The sequence below is a fragment of the Crotalus tigris genome, unplaced genomic scaffold, assembly GCF_016545835.1.
Source record: "Crotalus tigris isolate CLP2741 ecotype Arizona unplaced genomic scaffold, ASM1654583v1 scf7180000018017.554538, whole genome shotgun sequence".
NCBI classification, from domain to species: domain Eukaryota; kingdom Metazoa; phylum Chordata; class Lepidosauria; order Squamata; family Viperidae; genus Crotalus; species Crotalus tigris.
The window spans coordinates 198,010-208,689 of record NW_024096779.1 but is presented as its reverse complement, the minus strand read 5'-3'; the positions used below and the strand labels follow the sequence as shown (position 1 = coordinate 208,689).

At 42.1% G+C, this 10,680-nt stretch overlaps 1 protein-coding gene and 1 long non-coding RNA gene across 2 annotated transcripts in view; one reads left to right on the top strand and one right to left on the bottom strand.

Annotated features, from left to right (window-relative positions):
- Positions 1-969: 969 nt before the first annotated feature.
- On the bottom strand, positions 970-3,784 carry LOC120309464. The gene is made up of 3 exons (XR_005557085.1): positions 3,139-3,784; positions 2,409-2,542; positions 970-1,029 (listed from the first exon to the last, which is right to left on the bottom strand). It is a non-coding gene; the product is annotated as an uncharacterized LOC120309464 (long non-coding RNA).
- A 2,471-nt stretch (positions 3,785-6,255) lies between these two features.
- The window catches only part of RIPK2 (receptor interacting serine/threonine kinase 2), a 37,371-nt gene continuing 32,946 nt past the window's right edge, over positions 6,256-10,680 (top strand). Inside the window, exon 1 of the mRNA XM_039346740.1 lies at positions 6,256-8,281. Within this exon, the coding sequence (XP_039202674.1) occupies positions 8,052-8,281 (230 nt within the window). The 5' untranslated portion in view covers positions 6,256-8,051. The remainder of the gene's footprint in view (positions 8,282-10,680) is intronic.

Genomic DNA, 10,680 nt, shown 5'->3' with positions numbered 1-10,680 from the left:
ATTTTTCTGATAGCATGTAAATAGATTAAGCAGATTTGTAAACTTTTATTCATAAACTCAAAAGTCTATTTTTGTTTTGTCTTTTTGCTATTAAATAAACTATCCAGTTTAAGGTAGCTTTCCTCTTAATCCTTTTCTCCTGCATGAGCAGCAAGCTATAAAAACTATCCACCGCTAGAATGGATATTTTGAGAGTATCTCCCTGCATAATAGATAAATCTGATAGACTTGCTTTCATTGTATGTTTTAAGTACATAACAGAACTCCTACAGCAATATAATATCTAATTTGGTTTAGGGTGATATTTTTTCTTGTTCTTTTTCTTCTATTTTAAACATTTATAAGTACAGCAATAATTTAGCAGAGATTCTCTTAAAATAAAAAAATTCACATTTTTTTTCTTTAATGTCATGAAAACAATTAAAACCACCAGATGCATCCGTAGCTGGCTGACCGGCCGTACTCAGCGAGTGGTCCTCAATGGAACTGCAGCTATATGGAGGGAAGTGTGTAGTGGGGTGCCCCAGGGCTCTGTTCTTGGCCCAGTGCTCTTCAACATCTTCAACAACAATTTGGATGAAGGGAAAGATGGGGAACTCATCAAATTTGCAGACGACACCAAGCTGGCAGGAATAGCCAACACTCCAGAAGACAGGCTTAAGATACAGAAGGATCTGGACAGACTTGAACACTGGGCACTAACTAACAAAATGAAATTCAATGGTGAAAAAAGCAAGGTTCTACATTTAGGCAAGAAAAACAAATGCACAAGTACAGCATAGGTGGCACCATGCTCAATAGTAGTAACTGTGAGAGGGACCTCGGGGTTCTAGTAGACAATCACCTAAATATGAGCCAGCAGTGTGCTGCAGTTGCCAAAAGTCCAGCACAGTGCTAGGCTGCATTAACAGAGGGATAGAATCAAGATCACGTGAAGTATTAATACCACTCTACAATGTCTTGGTAAGGCCACACTTGGAATACTGCATCCAGTTTTGGTCACCACGATGTAAAAAAGATGTTGAGACTCTAGAAAGAGTACAGAGAAGAGCAACAAAGATGATTAGGGGACTGGAGGCTAAAACATATAAGGAACGGTTGCTAGAATTGGGTATGTCTAGTTTAACGAAGAGAAGGACAAGGGGGGACATGATAGCAGTATTCCAATATCTCAGGGGTTGCCATAAAGAAGAGGGAATCAAGCTATTTTCCAAAGCACCTGAAGACAGGATAAGAAGCAATGGGTGGAAACTAATCAAGGAGAGAAGCAACCTAGAACTAAGGAGAAACTTCCTGACAGTGAATTTTATTTCAGCAATTTTTTAATATATTACTGAATATTATTTGTGGTCATTATTATTATTCCCAGCATGACATACATTCCCTGACTTATTGTATTAAGAAGCACTTCTATTGCAAGCATAATATTGAATAACCTTCTTCAACCTGGTAACTTTTAGGTACTAGAGATTACAAATCCTATCAGAGCCAGGTATGCCGATAGCCATGATTCCTGATGATTATGTACTTTGCTACCTGCACAGGTGGGAGCCACTATTAAAGAAAGACCTACTTTGTCTTCTGTGAAAACACTTTCTTAGGACCCAGATGAAACTGCCCTCTGATGCACTGACTAACAACCAAACTGTGTGTCTGGACTCATTATGTGAAGCGCCAATAAAGGTTTCTCATCTAATATTTTAGAACAATTCTCTTCTTTATAAGCCATAATCAGCATTTTATTATGCTGAGGAACAGCTAGAGCAGTGGTTTCAAACTGCCGGCCCACGGGCTGGACGTGTCATGAGGAAACTGCGCCCACCCCATTACCGGCAATGGGGAAAAAGCTCCGATACGTCACGCAACGTCACATGACGTTGCAAGTTTGACATGTCTGAGCTAGAGGACCTTCAATAACAAAGACATAATCCACAAGTCAACAGTCTAGCAACAGAAATCTGAAAACTTTCTGTTTATTCACACCCCATTTTTAATTTCCATGACCATATTACAATTTTAGTAGCTAAATTTGATGGTTTTTCTTCAAAACGGGTGGTAACATGGAGCCAGATGCTTCCAATTCCCCTTATTCCCTCAAGCTCATGAACATCAAATCTTGTTTCTTGATCCAATTTTGCCAATCATTTTGCTTTCTGGGGTGTGGGAACAGGAGGCAAGGACAATAAAACTATTCTCACCTTATTCTTAAAAATTTCCCAAATAGCCCAAATCAGCTCAAATGTTGTTATTTCAGACTTTATTTATCGATGTAATAAGGGTGGGGTTCAGAATGGATTGCCTCCAATGAATTGCTTTCTCCCAATCTGCATCCCATCTGCTCCACCAATATGGGCTGGGGGGCAGGATGGTTCTCCCTCTTTTAGTGACGTCATTGTGGTCTCCCTTACCTCTCCAGGTCAGGCAGCTCATTTGCACCCTCTTTTCTCCAAAGATGCCCAAGCCGATTTCTGACATCTTAAAGCAAATCAAATGAAATGCAAGACTGTACCGCTGAGCCAGATTTTACTTGTAAATTAATTGGCTGTAGGGAGAAAGGTAAAGTGAGAAACAGACATTTTTCCTAATAAGAGGTTTCAAAATGAACAGCACATGTAATAATTTACATTCCACTTTCAGGTGCGTGGACAGTTAAAAATAAGTAATGACTGCAAACAAGAGGGAGGTATTGAAAGAAGGAGGGGAAACCCAGAGATATGCAGAAACACAGAAGAAAAGGCTGTGGGAGAGGAGAGGGGGAAAGGTTGGGAGGGGAAGGGAGCGGAGAAGAAGAGAGTGGAGGGAAACTGGTTCAACAGCTCCAGGAGGATGAGGTGTGATTAGGAAGCCTGGAATGACAGCTGGCAGTAGAGAGCAAGTAGGACAAGGAAAAGAAAATCTAGAGAAAAAGAAAAGGGATCATGGAAGAGTTCCAATCGATACTCACTGGACCTTTAAAAAATGTCTACACTTTATATTTATTTCAATTCAAACACTCCCCAAACTTCAATTGTTTCAGAGTGATTGACAAGTAATCAATTAAATCAACTGTTCATTTCTCAAATTGTTTAATCGTCAAATGTTATGACAAATAGTGTCATAGTAGTTTTAACATAAAAATGGTAATAAAACACTACAAACCAAAAACTAGATGAAATCCAGTTCCTCAGTGCTGTTAATTCACCCTTCTCCCCCCCGTCCCCAACTGCTGGTTTCATTTTCACTACATTCAGGATCCGTTCAGTGGGAATTTCCATGAAATGCTCCAACTGGACAACTGAACACATGCAAAGCAATGTGTATTAAAAGGATACAATTAAAATCGTTAACGATAAAGGTCTGCAGTTTGCACAGAGCTCCTTCTGCCCTCCTCCCCAAAGCCATGCATTTGCAGAATCTCTGCTTGCTCCTGTAGCTCTTCTGTAGAGCAACTGAACTATTTCCTCCTTCCTGTTGACAACTAACTTAGCCAGAAGGGAGGGGGAGTAAGGGAATTTCCCAGCATTTCTGCCTGGCCTGACTTCTGTGTCCAATCTGAGATAAGTCTGTTTTTTCTGCTTAACAGCTGACCCAAACCTGTGGCCAAATGCATTACCTCAACAAAGGACTTTTTTTCTTTCGTAGGCACTGCTTGGTGCCCCCTTTCAGGGTGTTTCCAGATTAGGCTTTAATTGCACAATAGCCTTTCTCAAACACAGAATTTCACAAAGGGTTCAAATTCATTTCTTTGTTACTTATTTATTCTATCTTTCCGTTGGAAGATTGTACAGAACATTCCTTCCATTTGTTTCAGGAAGCAACTGGACTTCCTTGTTTTTCTTTGAAGACGTTTCATTTCTCATCCAAGAAGCTTCTTCAACTCTGACTGGATGATGGGGAATGGAAGGATTTATATTCCTTGCAGACAGCTGGTCATTTGCATTCTTTCATAGAGTCATTGAGAGCACTTGGAGGTTTACCTGTATCCTCAGAGTCACCTGAGTAGTGCAAACATGTGGACCTTCTTGGCTGCAGGATGTCCCCTCATTGCCGAAGATAGGCCAGGCTGTTGGGGACGAGTCTGTGTTGTCTGCATCTCAGACAGGCACAGGTGGTTCCTGTAGTCCACAATGTTTTCTGGAAATCCATTCATACTCCCGCACCATTCAAGGGATGTTCATCCCAAAGGGCATAGGTAAATGTCTATGGAGATTCTCAGTTATCCAGGTCATGGTTGACCCAAAGGTGCTTTTTCAGAAGGCAGCTGGACTTCTTGTTTTTCTTTGAAGACGTTTCGCTTCTCATCCAAAAAGCTTCTTGCACTTCGAGATGCAGATAATACAGACTCATCCCCAACAGCCCATGCCTGTCCCCAACAGTGAAGAGACACAGGGCAGAAAACCAACCTTCAGCCAAGAAGGCTCCACACACATTTGCACTACTTCCACCTAACTTATTCTAGAGGGTCAGTTGGGCTAAAAGACAATTATTGGTCCAAAATCACCCACTGATTTTTTTTTTTCAACACTCGGGGTGCTTTAAATTTCTTTCTAGTTTTTTTCTTTCTAGTCTTTCTAGTTGTGGTCCCATGCCCCCCCCTCCCATTCCCACCAGTACACCACACCAATCCTTCGTGACAATGCTTGAAAAATGTTTTCTGGTGTTTCTCCACTTTTTTTTTTACTATAAAGAGAAGAAAGTAAAGATGGAACAGCTGCATAAACTGCCTGGGTTTCGTGGAAGGCACCAGGTTGAAGAGGAGAAAGATACAGAATTTGGAAATATTTCCAGTTGTTACATGATACAATATCCTATACTAAATTAATATAATGTGTAATAAAATATTCACCTAGTTTATCAATTATATCATCCAGTTTCTAACTGGAACTAGAACTTCAGTTTCTAACTCTGTACTTTAGAAACTTAAAAAGTAGCCCAGACATTTTTCAAAGTGAGATGTTGTTGTTGTTGTTAATTGCAAAGTCGTGTCCGACCCATCACGACCCCATGGACAACGTTCCTCCAGGTCTTCCTGTCCTCTACCATCTTCTGGAGTCCATTTAAGTTCACAGCTACTGCTTCAGTGACTCCATCCAGCCATCTCATTCTCTGTCGTCCCCTTCTTCTATTGCCCTCAATCTTTCCCAGCATTAGGCCCTTCTCCAGTGAGTCCTTCCTTCTCATTAGGTGGCCAGACTATTTGAGTTTCAACTTCAGGATCTGGCCTTCTAAACAGCAGTTAGGGTTGTTCTCTTCTAGGACTGAGATGGGTGGAATCTAAATCTAATAAATAAATAAATACATAAAAACAGAAAATAGTACATCATTTTACAAAACAACATAGATTAGATTGCTTATAGGATCCAAGGCTATTATAAATAACTAGGAAAATGCCAAATTTGATGAAGACCTCTGACAGGGAATTTTCCCAAATACATGAAAGGAAATAATTTCTGATTTCCAGATGTGAAGAATGCTGACCAGTTGCTCTTTCCTTGGGAATTCCGATTATTCTCCTTTCAAAATTCAAAAACTTGTTTCTAGGGAAAGAATGTTATAATGTCTTGTTTTTATAAATTATAGTAATTAACTGCCAAATTTAAAAAAATGAATATTAAGACAGAACAAGGTTCTCCATGCAGATCTCATGAAGTCATCAAAACTAACTAGGGAAAATCAGCAGATATTAGGATAACTCTGAAGCCAGCAGAAAGGTGAGGAGGGGGGAACAAGGTTAGTCAAGTGCAAGTCCAATTTTAGAGAATCAAAGGAAGGAAGGAAGGAAGAAAGGAAGGAAGGAAGGAAGGAAATAGATGGAGGGAGATAAATAGATGAGAAAGACAGAAAGAGAAAGAAAAATCCTTCAGGACATTTTATTACCAAACTAGGTAACATCAGTGTTTTGATGAGACTCCATGCTCTCTCAAGACTGATGGAATTATGGAAGAATTAAAAGAGAATTGCTTCTTAATTTCAAATGTAATTCTTGATGTTAATATTGGTTTCCTCTATTGGATTTTGGTGGCAAAAAGTATGGCTTTTTTTTTTTTACAAAACTTCTGCTTCCTCTGAAAAAGCACTCTAATTCGGTGGATTTCTGGAAATCACCCTTCTCCGCTGGCTTCCATATGATTAAAACTAAACATAAGGCAGAACCAAAAACATCTCTCTCTGCTTATTTGGAAATTAGGTTAGATTCTTTGATCTCGGTAGATATGGAGTGGTTCCTCTTTTCCTCAGAAAGGAACCAGAATAGAGTCTGTGGAAAATACTTTTAAAAATGACATTTTATTTCTTCTGCATTAATTAAACTCTATGATCACTTTCCGTTCACTGAGGTTTATACACTGAGGTAGGATAAGCTTGAATCATGTAATAATCTAAGACAAAATATTATTTGCTTGTTAAGTATTCTTAATGTTTATGTAAACACAGACTAAAGAGTGTGTGGTTAGCTGACACTTAACACAACCTAATAGGGTGTGACGCTTCTTAAGATAACCACAAATATGTAAGCTTGTAAAAGTACTTGTAAAAGTAGTGAAATACAAAGTGACAGGACTGCAGCTTAAAGCTTTAGCACCTTTAGCCCAAATAAATCAGTTTGTGGACTTCAGATATATTTCCTCTTGCTTGCCTACAAGTAGAGGTAGTCATCAACTTACAATTCATTTAGTGACCGTTCAAAGTTACAACAGCACTGAAAAAAGTGACTTATGACTGTTTTTCACACATACGACTAGCGCAGCATCCCCATGGCCACGTGATCAAAATTCAGACACTTGACAACTAGTTCATGCTTATGACAGCTGCAGTGTCCTGGCATCCAAAAGCACCAGCTTTTGAGACTTTCCGACAAGCAAAGTCAATGGGGAAACCAGATTCACTTAACAATCGTGTTACTAACTTGACAACTACAGTGAGTCACTGAACAACGATGGCAAGAAACGTCGTAAAATGGGGCAAAATTCACTTAACAAACGTCTCTCTTAGCCGCATAAATTGAGCGCTCAATTGTGGTCCTTAAGTCGAGGACTAGGTTGTATTACGGGATTGCGACTTTCTCCTCTCCGAAGCCTGCTGCTGAGTTGCCGGCCAACGGGTCTTCATGAACGATTCCGCCTTAAGCAACTAAGGGGAGGAGAACCGCAACCCGCAGCGACAAAGGAGGAGGCAAATGACCCAGTGGGGAGGGGCAGGCACTAGCCAGACTTTCCTGTCCGTGCGCCTCTGCTCTTCCGGAATACTGTAGCAGGGAGTCTGAGGTTTTGGGAAGGCAGCCCAGGCAACGCCTTCCTGCCCGAGCGCGTTTCTCTCCGGCTAACCCTCCGAGGCTGGAGGAGTATCTAAGTCCCCGCGAGAAGACGGGGCCTTGAAGATTTTAGGGCGCCACTGACGCGGACATCGCCAGTCGCAGCAGCTGGCTTTCTTCAGCGTCCCTCGCCCTCCGTGTTTTCTCCTTCCATCGGAAGCTCAGCAGTCCCGGGAGGCCTGGTTCGACTTTTGAACCTTGGAAATCTTGCATCGCTATTGAGGCCTGCGGTGCCTCGAGGTTCTTCCCCGCCCCTCAGAGGCGAAGGGTGCGTTGGCTCGCCGTCCTGCGAATCGCAAGCTCGAAAGCCCGACGCTCTTTGTGGCGCGAGGTTCTGTCACCTGTTCCGGGCGAGGGAGTGGGAGAAGAGGCGTCAAGAGGTGGAGGGAAAGTTTTGCAAAAGGAAAGCCGGAGCGGCTCCTGGAAAGTTCGCCCAGACCAGCCGGATTCGGAGCGGAAGAGATGGCAGCCGAGAAAGGACGGGTCGGGAATAGTATTATGAGGAGTTTGTAAAAAAAATAAGTAGGTTGAAGTTCGGGACGATTCGGGAAAGCCGCTGGTGAAGAGCCAGTTAAAGAGAGCAGGATGTGATGCAAAGAAAAGTTAGAAGTGAATCGCGGACGAACTGGCGCCTCTTGGCCGAGATTGTTGAGGGTAGCTGGAAAGGCTGAGGTCCCGCCCGTTCGGCGGGCGGGGCACCGTTTGGGATCCCTTGGCTGAATTCCCTCGCGAGGGACGCGTTTCGGAGAACTCCCCTAGTTCGATGGCCGCTGACGGCAGCATGAGGACGAACGGCGGAGGCCTTGACCGCGGGAGCAGCACCAGTTGTGCGCCTTGCAACATCAGCTACACTCTCCCCATCATCTCTTCCAACAAGCTACCGGACCAGCGCTTCGTTAGCCGCGGGGCCTACGGGACGGTGTCCTCCGCGCGTCACGCAGACTGGCGACTCCCGGTAGCTGTCAAGTCCTTGCAAGGCAGCCTGTTAGAAAGGTAACCTTTAGGGCTAAGGGCGAATGAATGCCTGCTAGCTAGACGTTGTTAAGAGCCCCTGCTTCCCTCTAACCCAGGGGCCCCCAAGCTGTTTGCAACCGGGCTGCGAAAACGGCCAGCAAGCGCGCGACACATCCAAACTTGGGCGAGCGCGTGCACATGCGCTCCAATTGCAGGAGTGGCGGGCGTGCATGCACCCTATTCGTGCAAATGAAGCGGCGCGCACAGGTGCGCTTGCCAGCCACTCGTGCGGAATCATCGCTTGTCCCACCTCCCAGTACCGCCAGTCTATAAAGTTTGGGGAACTTTACTCTAACCCAGCCTCTTCCTGGTAGACAAGCCGTTTCTCCATTGCTTTTTCGAAAAGTTTTTTAAAAAGTTGTCGTTCTCCTTTTCAAAAATAAAAAACCCAAGCCTGGACGAAGTCTAATAATTGTTCGATCTATGCTTTCTTTGGGGGGTAGCCCTATTTGGGCATTTTTTTTATCTGTGGTTCATATGGGATTGTACGCTTACCCACCATAAGGCCTGCTCTTCTCCCACCAGTTCTTGCTATTGGCCGCGTGAGCTAAAGAATGAGTACTAAGGGCAAAGCAGTCGGATCAACATTACAAGAAATTTAATTTGCACGTTAAGCACAAGTTTATTAGAACTCTGATGGTGAATGCTATTGTATAGGTTGGTAAAGTAACTCGTGGGGGATCAGACTGGTAAATAAAGGAGAATATTTGTAGCTCAGGGTTGACATGAGGGCTCCTTGGTGCTCTCTGAGCTTGCTTGTTTTCTTTAAGACGTTTCATTATCCAAACTAGGTAACATCATCAATGGGCATGATAAAGAATCCTCAGACTGATAAATTCTGGAAGTTTCTTTCACTTTCTGTTTAGAAAAAAAAAAGGAAATACTGCAGAGTTTTGGGAGGATATTAGTATGCCTGCGGAGGAAAGCAATATGGTTCTGCAATACAGTTTTGGGTGGGATTCCTAACGTCTTGTCCCATAATTGCTATTCTGGACTTTTTATTTGTTTTATTTTGCAAGAGGAAGGAAGGGCTATATTTGTGTATATGCGTACATTTCTCGAGGATTGTGCATGCAGAGAGATAATATCCTTGTAAATGGGGTACATTGCATTGCAGGCAAATAGTTTTAATTCATATTTTTAATTGAGTTAATATATATTTGTATTCCAACCTTATCCTGGTTTGGTTTACCCCTTCTGTCAGGTAAATAATACCTGCATACATCTAGGAAGACGGGTGTATGGGAAGGAATTTTGTGTGGGAAGGAATTTCCTGAATTTCAGTAGGCAATTGGCAAGTCTAGGTGAGCAACCTAAAGCAAGTGGGCACTATTTTGGGGTGGTAAGGGGAGGATATCAAGTTCAGTTTATCTTTTCAATGAATCTAATATTAGCTGGTCCTTTGAGAATACAAGTAGTATAGGAACTATTAGAAGATCCTGCCATATTTTAAAAAGATAGAATGTAAGTGTTGTATAAGAATTCAACCCCAGATATTTGAAATAACTCATTATTTCAATGTTGACCATCAATAATTTGAAGCTCTTAGGCCAGACATGTCAAACTCGTGACGTCATGTGATGTTACGCAATGTATCAGGACAGTTTTGCCATTGCCGGCAATTGGGTGGGCGTGGCTTCCGCGTGACGCGTCCGGCCCATGGGCCAGCAGTTTGATACCCCTGTCTTAGGCCATTTTAGGACACCACTGTTTCCAGTTTGCAGCTATCCACTCTGGAATGATAAGGATCCTTCTACTTGTCTTCATAGGATTTCGTTTTTAAATCTCCAGATCATCCTTGTTGCTTTTCTCCAAACCAGATTGCTTAAATTCTTTATGCAATGCAATACCAGGACACACCAATTGCTGCTGGCATATGACCAAACAGAACAAAATGAAACAATTGCAGCTCATTTTTTGAAACAATGTTTCTGGTTTTGCACTCTAAAATTACCTTTGGCATTTTTGCAGTCCTATCATATCCAATAAGTTCAGTTTGTAATGCTTGTTCCAGGTTTGTTTTTGTTTTTTTTAAAGAATTACTGTTGCCAAGCTAGATAGCCTCCATCCCATTTACATTCAGATTTGATTGCCCTAGCCTAGGTGAAGAAAATTGCATTTGTCTCTTTGAATTTCGTTCTTTTCTCAGCCATTTATTTACTCTATCAACATCTTTTGAATTTTCTCTCTGTATTTAGTTATCTTAACCAGTTTTGTTTCATTGTCAATATTAATAAGCTTATTTTTAGTTGAGTCAGACTGAACTTTGTGATATTTAAGTCAGTGATCATTTATAAGAAATCTCTATCGAGATGTGATGGAATCTGGCATTGAGCTGTGAGATGGGGACATAAAGAAAAATATGAGCAGCCTTGAAT